Consider the following 22,402-nt stretch of genomic DNA (forward strand, 5'->3'; position numbering starts at 1 on the left):
TAAGCTTTGTTTTATTTAACTTAAGCTTTAAGGTTACCTCAAGGCTCGGGGTACCAAAACGTCCTCGAGGCAAAATGGTAAATTTCCCCAATATTTCCTCATAGACATTCTAACCTCAAATATATATCCAAATATTTATTTCCATAACCCGATAACCCCATAATACATCTAATACCCAAAATACCCCCTCGATTCGCCTGAGTCAGATTCTCAACCCCGTTGTGACTTTCTGGCTAACCGCTCCCCAAGACTGTCTCGGATCGTGTTGCACAGATAAATCACATACACATCGCATTTATCACATTTATACCCTCAACGGGCTAAAATCATAGACATACCCCTAATATCCAAACGGGGCCCACACGCATATCTAATTCAACTAAACATGCATCTCTATCATATTTTCACATAAATTCATATATTAACATATTAAATCATTTATTTCCCTCCAGACACGCTAATCAATGCCCCTAAGCTTTATTAGCAAATTTTGGGTCGTTACAAAGACTATAGACAACCTCAAGCAAATGAAGCGGACTAGACGAGGACAATAACATATTGATACACGAGGAGAGATCACTATGTAAAGCACAATGCAGAAGCTTACTACATGACATGATCGATTCGACCACACGAAGGATGCTCAAGAAATGGAGGCGTCACTTTTTCACATGGAATAACAGAGGCTACAAACATATGGAAGGATTGCACGAGATCATCAAGATTTCACTTCTAACAATAAAGATATTAGAAGCACATAATCAAGAGGACCAAACAAGGGCAGAGGAACATATGACTTGGATGCAGGAACAATGTACAAATAATTATAGGGAGACGAGTCATGTATTAAGAATGTAGTGATTGCAACTATTTGGAAGAATATGAGGCAATATGAATATGCTCAAACTATGATAAGGTGAAAGAAACTATGATTACAAGAATGAATAAAGGTATTAGTGAACCATGATATATGAAGGAACATATTTTAGATACAGATTATACTTGGATACTATGGACTTTTAAGACAAACTAATTGGACAAAGATGTCGGTAAATTATGGATATGATGGACGGTATTTTCAAGGCTAGACTCATCATAAAAGATTGAAATCCAGTGTGCGAAAGAAACTTATGATGAGTAACATGTAGGAATGTTACAACTCATGAAAGTATTAAAGTAAGATCAATATGGAATTTACTTTTATAGTAGGGAATTTACTCATTTGGTAACCTGTATTTTTACAAAGTATCGTTTTGGCACCCTCTATTTTGAATGATGATCATATGGTACTTTGTAATTTAAAATCATACAAATTTGGTAACCTAAACTCAGATTTAATAGATAAAATTTTGTCAATTTGACCAAACTGTCACCAATTATATTTAATTAAGTGATAAATTTTAAATTTAGAACAAATATAATTGAGAGCAATTTGATTAAATTGGTAAAATTTTATTAATTAAATTTAAGTTTAGAATACAAAATATGTACGATTTTAAAATACAGAATACCAATGATGTACGATTTTAAAATAAAAGAATATCAAAATGATATTTTACAAAATAATGGTGACCACCCCTTTATTCTAGTAAATTAATAAAACCTTAGAACATGTTCTTATTGTAAACTAATGGGACATGTTCAACCAAAAAGAAACAAGTAATTGCGCATGTTTTCACTGACACTATTCCCACCAGGGCCACATGATATGACAAAATTATAATAATGATTTGGCATTAATGTGGGCCTTGATCGAAGTCAAAGGCAATTTAAAAGAAAAAACCATTCAATGCTCTAAACGTAAACCCCTCCAAACATATCTTATTCTTCTTCTTTTTTCTAACAGAGAAAGGAATTAATTAATGAGAAGCAATCCATGGCCACTTCCCATGAAAACCCATCTCCGTCATCATCTTCATCATCAGTTGTGGTTGTGATGGTTCCATACCTAGCTCAAAGCCACCTCAACCAGCTCCTTCAATTCGCCCATGTCGTTTCCTCATACAACATCCCAGTCCACTACGTTAGCTCAACACCCCAGATTTCACAAGTAAAATCTCGTGCCTTAAACCCCCTTCACCAATTAACCAAAATCCATTTTCATGGCTATGAAATTCCAACTTTACCATCCCTACCTCAAACCACAGATCCTTGCTCCAAAACCAATAACCCCGAAGACGAAATCCGCAGGAACAAAGCGTCCAAGCACCTCCGTGAACCGGTTACCGCTCTCCTCAGATCACTCTCACCAAACGCCAGACGACTTGTCGTTGTTTATGATGTCTTAATGAGTTGGGTAGTTCAGGATGTCGTTTCTCTGCCAAACTCAGAATGTTACTCCTTTCATTGCGTCTCTGTGTCTTTTGGCTTAGCCGCAAGTCAAAAATTCAATGTCCCAATAGGACATTTTCCCTCATTGGAGTCATGTTACCCAGCTTTCCTTCTAGATGACATAGCTTCCCAACTGAAACTTTCGACATCAGATTTTAAAGCCCAATCGGTTCACAACAGTTGCAGAGCCATTGAAGGCTCTTCAATAGAGCTTTTAGCAAACGACCAAAGCAAGTTAAACCAAAAGATATGGGCAGTTGGGCCCTTACAAACGACAACAGACTCTAAAGTGTTGAGAGACGAAGACAAGTGCTTATTGGAGTGGCTTGACGAACAAGAGGCAAAGAGTGTTTTGTATATCTCTTTTGGTACGGTGACTACTTTATCTGATGAGCAGATTAAAGAGATTGCTCTTGGTTTGGAGCAAAGTGGGGTGAAGTTCATCTGGGCATTGAGAGATGGAGATGAACTAGATGATTTGAGAAATGAAAAAGAAGGCAGGAGATCCAGTCAAGTTCCAGATGGGTTTGAGGAAAGAATGAGGGGAATGGGAATGGGAATGGTGGTGAGGACATGGGTACCACAAGTAAAGATTTTGGAGCACCCATCTACAGGTGGGTTTATGAGTCACTGTGGATGGAACTCTTGTATGGAGAGCATTGCAATGGGAGTGCCCATAGCGACTTGGCCAATGCAGTCGGACCAACCATTCAATGCTTTGCTCATTACAAGGGTTCTCAAAGTGGGTGTGGCTGTAATGGAATGGGAGCAAAGAGATGAGTTAGTGACCTCTTCGATGATCAGTGGTGCTGTGAGGAAAATAATGGCTTCAGAAGAAGGAGATGAGATAAGGAAGAGGGCCGTGGAAATGGCTGAAGCAGTAAAACGATCTGTCGAGGATGGAGGAGATTGTCGTTTGGAGTGGGACTCTTTCATTGCTCATATTACCAGATGATCTTTCTTTTGTCGTTTATATTTTATCAAATTGTATTGTCGCTTATTATTATTATTTTTCTGTAATGTTCGTTTCACTTGTGATTGTTTATCTTATTTCAAGGCATTGATTCAAAGTGATTCATCTCTAGATATTTAATCTTGAGATTATTAGATTGCTTCATCACCAGATAATACAAGAACTCGTGGCAGAGATGATATAGATATATATGTTATTGAAGATGGATTTGCTACTCTAATGATAAATTCATAGGGAAATTTTACCCTTTATGCATCATAATATATTTAAATTTTTTTAAATGACAACATAAAAATTCTCCTTATATTATGCCCCCTCTTATATTTTGGACACAAATACCCTCCTCCCCTCCTCACTCAAATTTAACATTTCAGTCTCTCTATCTCTTTCTCTTATCCCTCATTTACAGCCATTTTTTCACAACTCGGAGGTGGAACGGATTGGAAGTTTCTTGGCGTTTTTAAGAGAAAAAATCATGGGTAAGTATTATTTCATTAATTTACTTATGAATATAAAATGTCATAGTTAGATATTAGATTCGAACTGTTCCGCAGTTGAGTTTGTATTTTTTTCTGCAACTTTTGAACTGTTCTTCGGATCTGAGATTTCCAAAATCGATAGTACATCGATGCTCCATCGATTCCCCATCGATTCCATGTCGATGCTAATGCGAACATCTAAATTAGATGATACTTTCGATGTAATATCGATGGTGTATCGATGTTGAATCGATGTCATATATGTTGATTTGGTTCAGCGTCGATATGGCATCGATATGGCATCGATGTGGCATCGATATTACATCGAAATTGAATCGCATACATAGGGCAACCATCAGCATCGATGCCACATCGATTCTACATCGATGCCATATCGATACTGAGGTGAATTTCGACGTTAGTATCGATGTAATATCGATGGTGTATCGAAATGTCATCGATGCCATATATGTTTATTTGGTTCAGCATCGATGTGGCATCGAAATGGTATCGCATCGAAATGGCAACCATCAGCATCGATGATGCATCGAAATGTCATCGATGTGGCATCGATTCTTCATAGATTACACTTTATTTTTATAATTTTCTTATGTTTTTTTTTTTGTAAATTTGCAGGTTCCAGAGTTAATATAATTGTTTCTTACAACGGTGTTTGGGAACAGAAAGGAGAAAAATGGAATTTCAAAGCTGGTTCGAACACTATAATACATGTACCAATTGATGTTGGTTACATAGAATTATTGGAGAAGTTGTATTCAAAGTTGAAAGTGGATAGGTCATTGTTTGACTTAAAGTTGGAAGTGCCGTTTACATGCAATGATTTTAGTGTAGATCCCATTGAAATCACAGATGATGAAGGAGTTAGTGCTCTTATTCTTGAAAATTCAAAGTCCTTAAAACATCGGGTTCCTTTATGCGTTAGTTCGATTGCAAAGAACATTGCTCTTATTGATCCATCTCCTAGAGCGAGTGTTAATATGGAAAATCATAATCAATCATGCACGACTATTCCACAAACAGCTACTGGGCCAAGTGTATGCATGGGAGGTCCTAGTCATAATGAAACTTTTTTTCCCCCAACAAATCTCCCGCATGATGATGGGTATGAGTATGAGCCTTATGTCAATGACGATCCAGTTGCCCTTTTTGGTGATGATGATGAAAGAGTTGAGGGGTGCAGTAGTTCTGATGATAACTCAGAGGATCAGTTGTCGATGCTACATGTGGTTCAAGTAGATAATTTAAATGTACGACCATTGCCAAGTCGTCAAGAAAGCCAAGGACAGAGGACTGCTGGATCAGAGAGCAGTCGTCCAACTACACAAGATGATGGAAATAGATGGAGTTCTCCAGCGTATACTGCTGAAGATATCCCATGCCCCTCTTATGTTATCCCCACGTTATCTGGGGTGAGTTGTGGAGTAATAGAAGTTGGGAAAGTTTTTGAGAACAAGTTAGAGTTGAAGACGAAGGCACACTTGTATGCAATGAAGAAGAACTTCGAGTTTGTGGTGAAGAAGTCAGGTACTGAAGTTTGGTATATCACTTGCAAGGATCCTGATTGTGGGTGGAGATTGAGGGGGAAGAGAATTCCTAAATCTGATATGTTCGAGATAACTCGTTTCACCAACAAACACACTTGCTCACTTGACCTCCGACATAAAGGCCATCGCCAAGCTGCACCTTGGGTTATTGGTCATTGCATAAAGAAAAAATATCAGACTGGATCGAATGCGTACATGGAAAACAACATAAGAGAGGACATTAAGAATGATTATGGCATTGAGTTGTCATATGGAAAAGCTTGGAGATGCCGAGAGAAGGCTCTTTCTTATGTCAGAGGGACACTGGAAGCATCCTACCAGAAGTTACCATCGTACCTGTTCATGCTTCAACAGAAAAATCCCGGGACGTTGACAGATTTTGTCACTGAGGAAGATCGATTCAAATATTGCTTTTTCTCACTCGGAGTTAGTAGAAGAGGGTTTCGTACATGTCGTCCTGTGTTATGTGTGGACGGTACCTTTTTAAAGACAAAATACGGTGGGCAGATGTTATGTGCAGTCGCGCTGGATGCAAATAACCATCCATATCCAGTTGCATTTGGTATTGTGGATAGTGAGAATCATGATTCTTGGAAGTATTTCATGTCAAAGCTAAAAGAAGCGATTGGGGAAGTCGAGGACCTGGCGTTTGTATCTGACAGGCATGCAAGTATTTCACATGCCTTGGAAACTATTTTCCCCGATGCCTATCACGGTGCTTGCTACCACCACATTAGTATGAATGTGGTTGCTAAATTCAAGACTGATCATTGTCATGTGTTGATGTATAATGCGGCATATGCTTTTAGGAAATTCGAGTTCCACGCTAACTTCGAAAAAATCAAATCAAAAGACCCAGCCATTGCTCAATACCTAGAAGGAATGGGTTTTGATAAGTGGTCCCGTGCTTACTTTCCTGGAAATAGGTATGTCATTGTCAATTGTATTTTAATTTATGAAATCTTCTAAATGTATGTTACTATTAAATTTTAGTTTTCCTGGATACTAGGTATAATATAATGACAAGCAATTACGCTGAAAGTTTCAACAATAAGACCCGGGACGCTAGGAGCTTTCCGATAACTACATTCGTCGAATTTATTCGCTTCACACTACAGTCCTGGTTCTGTAATAGGAGAAAAAATAGCGAGAAGACAACTACCACTCTTGCACCGACCTATGAGACAAATTTGGTGGATATGGCTGAGAAAGCTCGATTCTTGATTCCTTATGCAATAGGGAGGCATGAGTTCCATGTGTTAGATGGTGAGCTGAATGGTGAAGTCCACCTCTTGAATAAGACATGCACATGCGGCGTGTTTCAGATTATTGGTATCCCATGTGCTCATGCACTATCTGGATCCCTTAAGCGAGGGGTGAACTTTTATTCGTTGTGTTCAGATTACTATAAAATTGAGACATGGAGGTCCTCTTACACAGAATCTATATATCCTACTGGTAACGAGGAAGAGTGGATTGTTCCACATGACATTATGACAATAACAGTGAGAACACATGTGCAGAAAAACCCGGTTGGTCGTCCAAAGAAGAAACAAGGTAGGCCTAAGACGAAACGCCATCCTTCCAATGGAGATAAATTGGTTGTTCCACGCAAGTGCAACACTTGTGGAGGTCTAGGCCATAATAGGGCAACTTGTAAAGTTCGTGTTTGAAATTTATGGCATCAATGTTAAACTTTTTATTTGGGTATTAATGGTCTTTGTTACTCTTTTTATTTGTGTATTGATGGACTTTGTTACTCTTTATATTTGTGTATTAATGGACTTTGTTAATCGAAACGACATTTTTTATATACAATACTAAGGAGAAATATAATATTGTGTGTCATCGAAATCAAAATAAATGTTCTAACATCAAGGGTACACATTCTCATAAAAAAATGTCGATGCATAATTTATCCCTGAAGTACTGAATGTTGTCCTCGATGGCATATGATAAGGGAATGTCTCCAAGAATGAACTCCAAGTGTTTGATGGCGAATACACCGCAATCTTCGCTGAAACCAAGAAATCTTTATTGTGAGTGTATTGAAAATTAAAGGAGAACATTATTGAAAATCTGAATTTAGTACGTCTACCTGGTTCTAGACTGTGGGATAATATCAGTGGACATGCGCCGCCAATCAAAGTTTGGAACGGTGATCTTCGGTCTAGCTATTTTCAACTTGGGGTGTCCTTTAAACATACCAGAAGCGTTGAGTAAAGATGGAAGCATCCTAGTCCAAGGCTCCATCAACTCAGACAACTTATTATGGCTAAAGTTAGAATGATCTGAGTCAAATACAGTGATCATCCAATCAGCGAAATATATTTCGCAAAGGACCCAGTGCCGATTTTCCATGCACCAGTGGAAGTAGACCTCGTTGCAATCACCCCAAGGCTTCTTGTACTTTTTGGCATCTCCTTTCAGGAAATCAAGAATGTCCGAGTCCCATTGGTAAGTCCTGCCATTTTTCTTGAATTCCTCGTATCTGGCAGGAATATATTGTGCAAATGATGAATCAAGTACGGTGGCTTTCACGGGGTACGTCTTCGGAAACTCAAAAAGACGTCTCCGTATAAGATAATTCGCAGCGTCGAGATGCTGCAAATAAATAGAGTAACGTTAAGGAAGAGTGGATTGTTAAAATGAGATAAATGTTCTAACAAACATAAGAGACTTACAGTTTCTGCCAACCATTCTTTTGCCACCTTCAACTTCAAGAACCAAACAGGGGTCCCATCACAACATTCCAACTTCCTCGGTCTGTTGTTATCAATCTCACCGAGTACCCATCGGTTAAAAGTTGTCAACATATCTTGATCCAACACCTTTAAAGGAAGGATCGTAACTGGGTCCTTGAACTTTGGTTTCTTGGCTGCTGGAGTATAGTCCTCGTACCTTACTGGTCTCTGTCTAGTACGCTTACATGTAAAGGAGCAATTAGTATCTAATCTTTTTAAAACAAAAAAAAAAACTCATGGATTAGTCGTACCTAAGACCGTCTGCACTGGCTGAGAAGGTGTGGCTTCTCCAACAGAAGGCTCGTAACATGAGGGGAGAATGTCGTACTCTACATCATCTGTTGGAGTGGGTGCATGAGTATGTGCAGGAGTAGGTATACCACCTAGTGTTGCCAGCTTCTCTAATATGACTTTTTTATTTTTAAGGACGATACCTAGAGTGGCCTTAACATCGTCCACTGCACTTGATAGTCTGGCTATCTCACCCAACACCTCCTCATAAGCCCCAGGAGCAGGAGCAGGAGCAGAAGTAGGTTCTGTACTAGTATCTGGAGCAGACTCTGTCGGGGCATCCTCCACAAATATGCCAGCCTGAACGGCTATCTCATTCACCGCAGCAGCCTCTGCCTCAGGATCGTAAGGTCTTCCATCCTCTGGTGCAGGCTGGATCATATTCTGTAGCATCGCATACCTAGGAGCATCCCCCTCTGTCCTCTGATATACAGCATCAAAGAAGTCTCGCTCATTTGGTCGAGGCCTTAGGATAGAAATGCATGACAACTATAATGGAAACACAACAATCAAATTAGAAATGACATAAGTTGATTAGTATAATTCAAAAATTTTTGAATTATTTAAATGTATGATAACTTACATGTCTCCTTGCAAGTACATCCTTCAAATGCAAATGCTTCGGCTGGCCTATGCTCTCCCACTGTAGCATCCTAGGGAACTTGAATCCACAGGGCTTGGCGTGTTCCTTCTGTAAATCAAGAATCGTCTCGTACGCCCAATATTGCAAGGCTGGTGGATACCCCTTGCAAGTGTACTTTGCCTCCACCTTAAAACCCTTAGAAGACTCCACCTCAGTGATCTTCTTCGCCTTCTTACCTGGTATTGTACCACCACTCGCTTTCATATCTCTATTGAATTGTTTCACAGCTGTATCGAATGAAAGGGATCCCCATGGATACTTCTCAAAATAATCTAAATCCTCGACCATCGACAATGAATCTCGCCAAATAGCATTGTCGTTCTCAGCGCCCAATAGTATCCCCTCCACAAAGTAAACCAAACCGAGCTTGTACAAATCATCAGGTACATCGCACATACTAAAAGCTCGTTCCAAGATACTGAACCGAATGTCTTTTTCGGGTTCCACACTGAAATATGTATCAACTAGGCGGGAGGAAGTAATGTGAGGTTCAATGTCAACGGCAAGTGGTGGACAGGAGCAGCTCAGGTCGGTGATAATGGCAAACTCGTGCACCCCAAACTTACATAAGTTTGGGCCCATCAAGAAGTGCACCTCATCGCCACGCAGAGACTTGACCTTCCGCAAAAGTAGTGTGTGAACCAATGCCCCAGAGAACGAAAAGGGAGGGGCTGTGAAGAATGGTCCAAAAACAGACTCATTCACCCTCCCCAACAATCCATGCTCCTCAAATCTTTTCTTCAATTTTGTTAACCTCCCGGAACCCCTATAGGTCATACGACCGACATAATGATCCTCCATAGGGATCTCAAGTGGTGGGATACGTTTGGGTGGCATCTGCAAAATATCCACACAAAAAAAAAAGAATTAGTTGAATTTATAAAAAATACTCAATCTGTTGTTGTCATCGAAATGGGATCGATGTACCATCGAAATAGCATCGATGGAGCATGGAATCGATGCCATATATGTTCAGCATCAATATGGCATCGATGTGGCATCGATAAACCATCGTTTGCCATCGATTATGCATCAGTATCGACATGGCATCGATGTAGCATCGATATACCATCGATGGCCTTTCGATGGTACATCGATGCAGCCTTTCGAGTCCACATCGATGCTCCATCGATGCTCCATCGATGCCATGTCGATGCTGATGCGAACATCTAATTGATATGTTATTTTCGATGGTGTATCGATGTCGAATCGATGCCATATAGGTTCAGCATCGATATGGACTCGATGTGGCATCGATTATACTTCAGTATCGATTATGCATCGATGTGGTATCGATAAACCATCGATTATGAAAGAATCGACATGGCATCGATATACCATCGATGGAGAATTGATGGAGCATCGATTACTCACTGTATGTCATCGATGGAGCATCGATGTGGAATCGAAAGAACATCGACCCACAAATTTTTTGCAGAATTTGCAGAATGCACATAGAATCAAACCCATTTTAAGCTACATTTTTTGCAAAATAAAGATTAACAATCAAACCCATTTCATCGATTTATACATTACGATTCAATTTTTTTTAAAAAAAACACATGAAAACCGAATGTCTTACCTTACCGTGGCCGGAGATGGAGAAGACGGTGGCGACGACGACTGTGGGGAGAGAGAGAGCTTCGCCTGAGTTGGTGAGAATGTGACCCGAGAGAAAATAATGAGATAGAAATGAGAGAGTTTGGCTGGGAAGAGGGAAGAATTTGGTTTGGCTGGGAAGAGGAAAGAGTTTGGTTTGGCTGGGAAGAGAGAAGGTGAGGGGTCTCGGTTGATATGGGTATTTTTGTCCAAAATTTTAAAATGGCATATATATGAGAGATTATTTTATGGTGGCATTTAAAAAAAATTAAGTATGTTATTACACATACTGTCTAAAATTTTCCAATTCAAATTACTTGTAGAAAGGAAAGAATCTTATTCTTTATGAATGTAAGCAAAGTAACATTAATTTCAAAAACTCAAGAAAGTTTATCATAGTTTTGAAAGTATACAAGAAATGTTAACAAAAATTTTGTACAAAAGTAAAGTATATATTTTGATTGTACAACAAAATCAAGAAATATATAAGAATTAGAGAAAGAACAATTCTAAAAGCAAAACTTCGGCATAGCACACTCTTTGAACTCCCTTCAAAGACCTGACTGTTCAGTTGTTTTCTAATCCAAGCTTTGGCTTCCCCTCTGATCTTCCAAGAACCCAGTAGAGATCTTCAGCTTCTTCTTCAACCTTTTCACTTGCACTTGCAACAAAAAGCTAAGACCAAGAACCAAGATCTAGGGATTTTCTATCGGAGTTAGTTGATTCTGTTCTGCTCAATATTTTATTTATAAAAAGAATGACAGGACCAGGTGACATCACACTGTCACGTGTGAACTGTCAGCTGGAGAAAGCACTGTTAGTTAAACTAAACAACTAACTCATCAATTCAATATTAACAACTCATAATATTGAGATAAAACAGATCATAGCACAGACAGAACAAGAGGCATAATTTTTGCCAAACAAAAGCAGGATCTAAAAACTGACATTAACAGTTATAAAAAAATGAATGTGGGATAATGTAAGAGTTTTAAATAGGGCAACAAAAACTTGGTTTTTTCTCTTAATTTTGTAATGTGATGTGTGATTTCTCCTTTCGATTCAATTTTCTACATAAATTTTGTTTTTAATCTTCAAATTATTTAAAATATTTAAAAATAATTGAAGATTTTTTTTCTTTTTCTCTTCTTACTTGTATGAATCAAATTCGGTTGAATTTTACAAATAAATCTTTCATGCTTAAAAATGATAGGAGTTTCAATATTTTATTGATAAGTATTGAATTTTTCTATTTTAAATTGATTTATTCTATTATGATTATGCATTTGATTATTTACGTATATGTTTTATTAGTTTATTTTGTGTTTTTAGGAGTTCTAAAACATTAGGAATGAAAAAAACTACTGTTGACTGTGTTTTTAGCCAACGACGTGAGAACGTCAAAAACGATAAACCTTCAAGAGAATTTAAACGACACAGACAGTTTTTTCAAATAAAGTAAATAACATACAAGATTTTTATAGTGGTTCAGCCCCGATCAGTCGGTAATAGCCTAATCCACTTAGAGATTTTATTACTTTATCTACACTCAATATCAGATGAACCAGTGTCAACTGAGTTTCTTCAGTGTAAATTTTCAGGAATACAAAAAGGGTACTCTCTCAAGGAAAATGCACTTTCTCTCTCTAGAAACTCAGACCAAATCTCAAATTGCCAAAAGTCCCAAAAGAAGGAGAAGACCCTTTCTGATCTCATAAGCCATATATTTATAGGCTTAGGATCATACATCTGATATCCCCTAGAATCGGGATATTTTATTATATTTATTACATTTAAATTACAAAAAACATTCAAAATGTAACAAAACCCCCAATTTGTGGGAAGAATGAGAGATTCCCGCACGTGCCAAGACCGGTTCTTGTTGAAGCTGTTGACGCCGTTTTTCGTCAAACAGTGAAAGAAGAGCACATAAACAATAGTTGATAATGGCCAATTGAAATAAAACAACACAAACACGCAGTTTTTACGTGGTTCAGCAGTTAAATCTGCCTAGTCCACGAGTCTTTGTTATTAAACTCAAGATTATCTCTAAGAATTCTTCAAGAATGAATTCTCCAGAGTTTTCTCTCAAGGATCAGAATTTTGGTCCTTTACAATGGTGCATGGCTTCTCTATTTATAGAGAAGGCTGCAGAATACTATCCCACATATTTTGGGTAGTTACTCTTTTTGTATAAATAAAATTAATGGCTTTAAATGCCTATAATCAGATATAAAAGGAAACGTCCCCTGAAGACCAGGAGACGTATAACTGACCAAATAATATCCCACGATTCTAGGGGATTTACAATAATAAATGATGATTACATCTCATATTTATAACACTTGTAGATATTCAAGGTGGTTATCGCGTATCTTTAAGGCTTTAGCTTCCCAGGTTTCCCGTCGTCTACCGAGCTAGAAACATCTCCCGAGGCCACATGGCTTTCGAGATCGTATATGCGTCGAGCTCGGGACCCCTGATCCGAGGTCGTCCCTGAAGATAAGAGCGTTCCCGGAGCTATTTTTTGAGATCATGGATACTTCGAGGTCACCATACTCGAGGTCGTCTATGTCCTGCAGGCTCAACATTCGATCCTGGAGCATGTTTCCAACCTTATGAGTCCACTTATTTACGAATCCAACTTTCGAGGTCATATTTAACACAGCTCGAAATCTGGGTGTAACATCTTGCCCCCTCAAAAGTATTTGTTCGAATCCTAAGAGAAGGAAACGTTTGAACTACTTTCTTTGAGAACTGTACCGTCACACTTTTGAAAATGGACACGCGTCAGCTGGGTATTGCTCATTTTTGGTACTTGAGTACCTTGGAAACACGCCCACGATCGTCCGTCTGACACCTTTTCGGCGCCATCTTGTCATTGATCCCTGACCGTTGGATTTTGCAAGGATTTTGTTCAACGTTCCAGATTAATTCCTTTTTCCCACCTATATATATAAGACCCCATTCTTCATCTTCATTTTTACCTTCGTTTACCAAGAGCAAGAAAAGAAGAAAAAAGAAACCAGAGACCTCCTCATAAAAGGTTTCCATTCTGTGCATGTTTTCTCGGCCAAAGAAACAAAGAAATCCTGGTCTGTTCGAGTCAGTGAGTTCCTATTTGCAACCTCTTCTTCAATCAACAATCTCTCTGCAGACGCCATTATTGTGTAAGTAAGCAATCTCTGTTTCCCATTTTGTCAGTTTTTATTCAAACTGTTCTTGTTGTGTATGTGTATATACTAGTTTACACCCTTAGCATAATACGATAGGAGGTTTTGATCCGATAGGCTCAGATGCTTTTTAGACTTCCGTACTGGATTTACATCACTGGCTTATACCCAGTTTTCATATTTGAGTGAGATTCCAATTTTTCTGGGTTTTGAAATTTTTAGGCAACGTTTCTTGTATACTAAGTTTTCGGATAAAAACATGGACCTTGATAAATGCACGAAACCCAAAGATGCCTTTACTAGTTAACCACCACTCTTATTTCCCTTGAATTTCGGGATTTTCAAAAAATTATCCACGCTCCTTTTCTTTTTCGTGGAACACACGCCCTGACTCCTCAATAAGGGTCTTAATATTTAGTTTGTCTTGCTCCTAAATCTCCGAGCTCATCCCATCGAGCTCGTGATTCTTGCATGCATGGCCCTCACCATTTTTTCTTTCTCGTTAGATGTCACAGAATCTGGAAAGACGGTGGGGATCATTGCTGGCAATTCCTTACGAGCCAAAACCTCCGAGCCCAGAATCGTTGTTCGCCTGGAATCAACGTCGGATAAAAGAATACGAGCTTGCGCGCGAGCAAGAGGACATTCGAGCTCACTACCGCCGTCAGATAGACGAAGTCATAGAGGGGAAGAGGAGAGTTCTTCGGGAGGCCATCTATCCGGAATCCAATTCAGGTCCTAGGCCGATTCCTCTCGATCCTGCGCTAAAAGTCACCGTCGCATACTATCCAGGGGAGCTCCAGTTTTCACTAATGGGGGAACCTTCCTCCTCACAGCCGAGGAGAGAGATGTTCGAGGCCGAGCTCTATTGGAGCTCGGTTACCACAACCAGTCAAATAACTGAAATCCTGGCTTTCCATGGCCTTGGTTTTTCGGACACCTTGAAGTGTCGAGCTCCAACTGGTCATGAACGGAGCTGCTTCGCCCCTGGCGGCCGCAACGCCATAGTGAAATATGCGGCATGGAGCCAGGAGCACATGAGGGCGGGAGCACTGCTGCCCTTGAAGTCTTTTTTCAAAGACTTTACTGATTTCGTTGGGTTGGCTCCGTTCCAACTCAACACTAATTCGTACAGGGTGCTGTCTGCTCTGAGGTCCTTGTACCACGAGCTGGGGTGGAAAGGACCTTCACCTCAAGAGATTTTATATCTCTTTTGTTTAAAAAGTAACCCCTCCCGAGCTCGGGGAGGGGATGGCTTTTACTACCTCTCGAGCTACCCCAAGGAGACGAAGGTTTTTGAGGATCTTCCCAACCACCCGCCTGATTTCAAAAGAGCCTTCTTCTGGACAGATGGTCTGTCCCCGTCTCGACATTATTCGTTCAGGCAGATTCGTAAGTATTCTCGTTACCTTTATTTCTGTGCTCGAGACTTTAGTTCTTAAATCCATATTTAGTTGAAATGTGTCTCGCCTTTCAGCTAATTTTCAGCGTCCCACCCCCGATGAAGCAATGAAGGGGCACAGAGAGGCCTTGCTCCAACTCCCTTATGGCAGGAGGTCTCTCTCTTATCTATTACATGAGGGCAAGCTCCGAGCTTGTGGGCTGTTGGGAGAGGGCCAGTCAACCTCTGACTGGTCCAATAAAAAATATGAACACTGGGAGGAGGTGCCACTGCCCACAGGCGCCCTTCCTCCGAGGAGAGAAACGAGGCCATCACTCCCAGCTCGCCTGAGGAGTCCACGATCTGGGAATGAGGCCAATGATGAAGCTTCGAGCTCGGATTCAGATGAAGGTAAATTCCTCCCTACTTCGCGAATGTGGTCCCCCACTTTATTAAAACACAGGCCCAATAGGTTAGTCTCGTGCCCACAGGATAGATACCACTTCTACATATGGAGTTGGGTAGATGACTGAGTCCATAGGTTTGATAGTGGGCTCGGGAAATACGACACCATGTACACCACGGACGAGGTGTGGAATGGGATAGCTGTGCAGTACGGGACCAATGATTATAGGGACCTCTCGAGGTTATCACCTACTAATAGGGAAGGCACTCCCCCCGCCTCCTCTGAAGATGGGGGAATTTCATGGTCCCCAAGCTCGAGCTCGGGGGAGAGTTCCAGTTAGGTTTCTTCTATCATCACTCTATATGTCTGTGATACTGAAACAACTTGTGTGCTTCACTTTACTCACCGTGTTATGACTTGTGCATGCGAGATGGACTCCGACCTTGACACCCTCATCGACACTGCTGGTGCCAAGAGGAGCAAACGCCCTAGGGCGGGGTCGCTGAAGACCGGCCAGCCGGGCAAAGGCTCTAAGAGGTCCAAGAAAACACCTCCCCTTGCTCCGCCGGTTCCGAGCTCTGTTGCTGCGTCGACTACTTAGGCCGGCACTTCCACGACGGCACCATCCTCGCAGGCCGTCGCTTCTGTGGTGGCACCTACTACGCTGGTTGGTGCCCCCATCATGGTTGAGCCCCAACTTCCTGTGGTGGGTCAATCATCCTCTGCTCCGCTTTCCAAAAGGTCTTCTGCTTCCCGAGTTTAGAAGTTATCAATCTCCACCCATATGGACGCATATGCGGTGGAAAATGCTGCTGGGTCCCATGGATCCACGCTGGTCTCGGATGTCATGTCCCGGATCGGCCAGAGCTATGGCAGCCTCGAAGCTCCCCAGTGGCAGTGCTTAAATGATACCCGAGACTGAACTGCTCTTTTTGAGAAGAGTATCGAGCACACTGCCGCAGTAAGAATTCTTCTATACTCCTTCCTTTTCTACTTGTAATCATACTGACCTGGAGCTAATGGTGGTTTATTTCCTTTTCAGGCTCTTGCCTTCACTGCTCAGCTCAATTACCAGTTAAACCATGAGATCCATTCGAGCAAGATTCATGCTCAAGAGGCGAAAGATCTTCACCTCAAGGCGAGTGATGATCTGAAGGCAGTGAATGCGAAGCTCGAGGCGGGAGTTAAGGAGCGTGAGGGTATGGCCACCGAGCGCGGGAAGTTGAAGGCTGAGCTCGAGGAGCATAAAAAAGAGATCATCCAGCTTCGGGAGACCAATAAGAAGCTTGAAGAGGACAAGGCCGCCACCTTCGACATCATGGAGGATGCAAAAGCTCGTCTCCTTGCCGAGTACAAAGAGAAGAAAGAGAAGGCGGTCGACTCGGCCATGTACCGGATGTGGGCCTACAATGAAGATCTGGACACCAGCTTCTTAGGCCCTCACGAGGCGACTCTTCTTGAGAGGTGGAATGCTCGGCTCGAGGAGGAAGAAGCTGCCCAGCTCGAGAAGGAAAAAGCTGCTCAGGAGGCCACTTCGGAGGGAGCCCAGGAGGATAGTCATGCTATTCATCCTGATAACTCTGGTGCTGCTGAGGCTGAGAAGGCCAAGGAGACTCCTCTTCCTTGAATCTGACCTCGGGGAGATCATTTATTGGGGCTGTGTCCCCCTATTTTGTAATTATTTTAATTTATGCCTACGGGGCTAATACAATTTCTTTAACTATTCTTTTACATGCTTTACATTTCTTGGCTCGAAACATTTTGCACATTTTATGTTGATGAATCAGTTATGTTTATTTATTCATACAAACATAGTTTGGATTTTAGGCTCGAAACTCGATGCATTCATGCATAGTTTGTTCGAATTATCCGCTTCCGACCTCGTTATTTATCAAGGTCGGATATTACTTTAACCATGAACCCGGAAGTACTTATATGGTATGTAACGTATATGATTTGGTTATATCTTTTCTGTTTAGTCACTTTTCCTCATCCTCAGTTTTTGCTCCGAGGTTAAGAGTTCGAAACTATTTTTCTTTAAGATATTCCAGCCTCGATCTCGACTCATCTCGAAGTAGGTTTAGGTTCCTACTTATCATCGATTAATTTTTTGGCCGGTTTGTTCCAAACCTGTTAAGTTTGCACATCTGGTTAACTCCAAATGTTTTAGGCTTTTTGATGGTTCGGTTATGTCCGAACTATCTAAGCTCGTGTATTTAGTTACATCCAAATACTTTACGTTTTTGATAATTCTGTTATGTCCGAACTATCTAAGCTCGCGTACTTGGTTACATCCAAATACTTTATATATATATATTTTTGATAATTCGGTTATGTCCGAACTATCTAAGCTCGCGTACTTGGTTACATCCAAATACTTTATATATATATATATATTTTATTTTTTAAGCTGATGGTATATATACCAATGATGCCCCCTTAATATTCTATGAGTGTGACCATAGGTTATTAAATTAAGAGAGATTGCAAAAATAAAAAACAAAAAGAGATTACATATTGAACAAAATAGATCTTTTATTTGATGGAATTCCAAAACAGACAAGCTAATACAGATAGAAAATCATGGTTACAGGCAACACTCTTCCTACACTACTGATAGTAAGGTCTAAGGTGTCTGCCATTCCATGCTTGCGGTATTAGGCTCCCGTCCAATCTCGCAAGTTTGTATACACCAAGTCGGATGACTGACTCTATCTGGTACGGTCCTTCCCAGTTCGGCCCGAGCACTCCAGCTGCTGGATCTCGGGTTGCTAAGAATACGCGTCTCAACACCAAATCTCCCATTCCGAACTTTCAATCTCGAACCCTCTTGTTGAAATATCTGATAGTGCGCTGCTGGTAAGCAGCATTTCTCAGCTGAGCCTCAAGTCTAGGTTTTCTTCGATCAAGTCTAGGTTTTCTTCGAGCTGAGTGTGATTTGAATTTTGATCATAAATTTGAGTTCGGATCGTTGGGATTTCGACCTCGATGGGCAACATTGCCTCGCAGCCATATGCTAGAGAGAACGGGGTATGCCCTGTTGATGTCCAAGCTGTGGTCCTATACCCCCAAAGGACTTGAGGCAATTCCTCGGGCCATCGTCCCTTTGCTTCCTCCAACTTTTTCTTTAGAGAACTCTTGAGAGTTTTGTTAACGGCTTCGAACTGACCATTTGCTTGAGGGTGAGCCACTGACGAAAAACTTTTTATTATGCTGTTCTTTTCACAAAAGTTGGTGAACAAATCGCAATCGAACTGGGTTCCGTTATCGGAAACGATCTTCCTTGGTACTCCGTATTGGCATACGATGTTCTTTACCACGAAATCAAGGATCTTTTTCGAAGTTATGGTCGCCAATGGTTCAGCCTCCGTCCATTTCGTGAAGTAATCAACGGCGACTACAGCATATTTTACTCTGCCTTTGCCAGTCGGGAGAGAGCCTATGAGTTCGATGCCCCATACCGCGAAAGGCCATGGGGATGTCAACATGGTCAGTTCGGATGGTGGAGCTCGGGGTATCGTGGCGAATCTCTAGCATTTGTCGCACTTCTTCACATACTCGAAAGAATCCGTTTTAATGGTTGGCCAGAAATATCCCTGGCGTATGATCTTCTTTGACAGGTTATGTCCCCCGGTGTGGTCTCCGCAGAACCCTTCATGAATTTCTTCAATGATTTTCTTAGCTTCGGGGAGGGGGGGGGGGGTTACACATCTAAGAAATGGCATGGAATATCCCCTTCTGTATATTTTTCCGTCTAAAATGGTGTACCAAGGAAGTTGATACATCAACTTTCGAGCCTGATTCCGATCTTTTGGAAGAATTTCGTTTTCGAGGTAATCAACTATCGGGGTCATCCAGGTCGGCTCTGTTTCGATCATACACACATCTTCCTATTCCGGCTCACTAATGCTGGGTGTTGATAGGTGTTCTATAGGTATAACATTCAGCTCTTCATTTTCAGTGGAGGTGGCGAGTCGAGCTAAGGCATCTGCATTTGAGTTTCATTCTCGGGGAACCTGTTCGATTGCATAAAACTCGAAATACTCTAATGCGGATTTTGCCTTCTCCAGATAAGCTTCCATTCTCGTGCCACGAGCCTGGTATTCTCCCAAAATTTGATTAACCACGAGTTGAGAGTCACTGTAGCAATGTATAGCTTTAGCCTTGAGCTCCTTTGCTATTCGTAGTCCCGCGAGTAGGGCCTCGTACTCGGCCTCATTATTCGATGCTTTAAAGCCAAATCTTAAAGCGGAGTGAAATTTACTCCCTGCGGGGGTGATCAGAATAACCCCTGCCCCTGCTCCGTTTTCATTTGACGAGCCGTCGACGTAAAGTTTCCATAGCTCGTGGGCCGTGGTTATTACCTCGTCGTCGGCTATTCCAGTGCATTCCACTATAAAGTCCGCCAGTGCCTGTGCCTTAATGGTCGTCCTCGGGTGGTAGGTGATCTCGAACTGTCCGAGCTCAACAGCCCATTTAAGGAGTCGACCTGAAGCTTCTGGTTTAGACAGGACCTGCCTAAGTGGTTGATCTGTCAGTACATGGATGGGATGTGCCTAAAAGTAGGGGCGGAGTTTACGGGATGAATGAACTAAACTGAGCGCGAGTTTCTCCATCAGTGGATACCTTGACTCTGCCCCCAATAATCTTTTACTGATGTAGTAAACGGGTCTCTGCACCCTCTCTTCTTCTCGAATGAGCACTGCGCTTATTGTGTGTTCGGTGGTTGAGAGGTATAGGTACAATACTTCTCCCGTTTCAGGTTTTGATAGGATGGGCGGTTCCGCTAGGTGCTTTTTGAGCTCCTGAAAGGCCAGCTCGCACTCCTCTGTCCATTCAAACTTCTTACCTCCTCTCAATAAGTTGAAGAAAGGGAGGCCACGATCTGTTGACTTCGAGATGAATCTGCTTAGGGCTGCCAGTCAAGCTTTGGACATCTTTGTGCTTCCGAGGTGATGGCATGTCAATCAGGGCCTTTATTTTGTCGGGATTAGCCTCGATTCCACGGGAGTTCACAATAAAGCCCAGAAATTTGCCCGAAGATACCCCAAAAGTGCACTTTTGAGGATTCAGCTTCATGTTATACTTCCTGAGCACGCCGAAGCACTCTTCGAGATCATCAACATGGTTCTTGTTGAGTTGAGACTTTACAAGCATGTCATCAACATAAACCTCCATGTTGTTCCCTATTTGCTCTGAAAACATCATGTTTACGAGCCGCTGGTACGTGGCTCCAGCATTCTTGAGCCCGAACGGCATGACATTATAGCAGTAAAGCCCTTTATCTGTGATGAAGCTCGTATGTTCTTGGTCGGGGGCGTGCATGGGAATCTGGTTATATCCAGAATAGGCATCCATGAACGACATCAGGCCATGCCCCGCCGTGGCATCCACGAGCTGGTCAATCCTTGGTAACGGAAAACAGTCTTTTGGGCAAGCTTTGTTGAGATCTGAGTAGTCAATACAAGTTCTCCACTTCCCATTGGGCTTTGGGACCAACACCGGATTGGCTACCCAGTCAGGGTAAAAGGCGTCCCTAATGAAATGGTTTGCCTTTAACCTGTCAACCTCCTCCTTTAGTGCTTTCTTTCTGTTTTCGTCCAACTGCCTTTGCTTTTGTTGCTTTGGGGGAAAGCTTTTGTCTATGTTTAGAGCATGGCTTGCTACATTCGGGCTTATCCCCACCATGTCGGAATGCGACCATGCGAAGACATCCTGGTTTTTCTTCAAAAAACAGATTAATTGCTATTTGGCCTCGTCTTGGAGGTGTTTTCCGACCTTCACCTTCTTTGAGGGATCAGCTTCTTCGAGCTGAACTTCTTCGAGCTCCTATAAAGGTTCGAGGTCAGCTTTCTCCTCAATCCTCGGATCAATCTCTTCGTCAACCTCTAAGACCGTTCCGTCTTTGTTTTGTATGATAACGAGTGCCTGAGCTCTCGTTTGCTTCTTTCCCCTCAAAGAGATGCTATAGCACTCCATCCCTGCCAGTTGGTCCCCTTTTAATGTCCCGACTCCGCTAGGGGTCGGGAACTTAAGGGCCAGATGCCTTACTAATGAAACTGCCCCCAGCCCAACCAAGGCGGGTCTCCCGAGCAGCACATTATAGGCAGATGGCAAGTCTACCACCACGAACTCCATTATCTTGGTCACCGAGACTAGATAGTCTCCCAAGGTCACGGGGAGCTCAATGGATCCCATGCAGGCAGTTCCTTCTCCTGAAAAGCCGTACAAAGTAGTTGCACATGCCTTCAGGTCGCGAAGGGAGAGTCCCATTTTCTCGAGGGTTGCTTTGTAAAGGATGTTGACTGAGCTCCCATTATCTATGAGAACTCGGTGGACTCTTTTGTTGGCGAGCTGAAGAGTAATAACCAGCGGATCATGATGTAGGAACTGAACATGGGAGGCGTCCTCCTCAGTGAAGGTTATGGGTTGTGTTTCAATCCTCTGGCTTTTAGGTGCCCTAGGTTTGGGTTCATAAGGAGACCCGTCCCCTGTCTTAAGCTCGTTAACATATCTCTTTTGGGCATTCCTGCCCCCTCCTGTGACATGAGGCCCTCCCGAGATGGTTATTACGTCCTCTCCATCTATCGGGGGGCGGCCTGTCCTCTTCCTGAGATTGGGAGTTATTATTTTGTGTCGTCGGAGGCGCGACTACTCTCTGGCTCGCGGCCGTCTGACCAGTATTCTGGTTTTTGACATACTGCCGGAAGTAACCTCTCGAGATCAACCCTTCGATCTCGTTCTTCAGTTGTCGACATTCATCAGTTGTGTGCCCGGTGTCTCTGTGGAACCGGCAACACTTACTGGAATCCCTCTT

General features: G+C 41.9%; 4 protein-coding genes across 4 annotated transcripts; 2 read left to right on the plus strand and 2 right to left on the minus strand.

The window, feature by feature from the left end:
• The first annotated feature begins 1,641 nt into the window (after positions 1-1,641).
• On the plus strand, positions 1,642-3,448 carry LOC133831480 (zeatin O-xylosyltransferase-like). The gene has a single exon (XM_062261784.1). The coding sequence runs from the start codon at positions 1,877-1,879 to the stop codon at positions 3,284-3,286; it is 1,410 nt and encodes a 469-aa protein (XP_062117768.1). The 5' UTR covers positions 1,642-1,876; the 3' UTR covers positions 3,287-3,448.
• Positions 3,449-3,733: 285 nt separating this feature from the next.
• On the plus strand, positions 3,734-7,021 carry LOC133833097 (uncharacterized). Its single transcript, XM_062263355.1, has 3 exons — positions 3,734-3,783; positions 4,420-6,274; positions 6,358-7,021. Exons 1-3 carry the CDS (start codon positions 3,780-3,782, stop codon positions 7,019-7,021), a joined length of 2,523 nt encoding a protein of 840 aa, XP_062119339.1. The 5' UTR covers positions 3,734-3,779.
• A 113-nt stretch (positions 7,022-7,134) lies between these two features.
• LOC133829491 (uncharacterized) lies at positions 7,135-8,866 on the minus strand. Its single transcript, XM_062259210.1, has 3 exons — positions 8,033-8,866; positions 7,447-7,952; positions 7,135-7,365 (listed from the first exon to the last, which is right to left on the minus strand). The coding sequence occupies exons 1-3, from the start codon at positions 8,162-8,164 to the stop codon at positions 7,239-7,241; spliced, it is 765 nt and encodes a 254-aa protein (XP_062115194.1). The 5' UTR covers positions 8,165-8,866; the 3' UTR covers positions 7,135-7,238.
• On the minus strand, positions 8,327-10,918 carry LOC133833098 (uncharacterized). Its single transcript, XM_062263356.1, has 3 exons — positions 10,609-10,918; positions 8,967-9,863; positions 8,327-8,872 (listed from the first exon to the last, which is right to left on the minus strand). The coding sequence occupies exons 2-3, from the start codon at positions 9,861-9,863 to the stop codon at positions 8,327-8,329; spliced, it is 1,443 nt and encodes a 480-aa protein (XP_062119340.1). The 5' UTR covers positions 10,609-10,918.
• Between the last annotated feature and the right edge of the window lie 11,484 nt (positions 10,919-22,402).

Source organism: Humulus lupulus, chromosome 4 (assembly GCF_963169125.1).
Source record: "Humulus lupulus chromosome 4, drHumLupu1.1, whole genome shotgun sequence".
Lineage (NCBI taxonomy): Eukaryota > Viridiplantae > Streptophyta > Magnoliopsida > Rosales > Cannabaceae > Humulus > Humulus lupulus.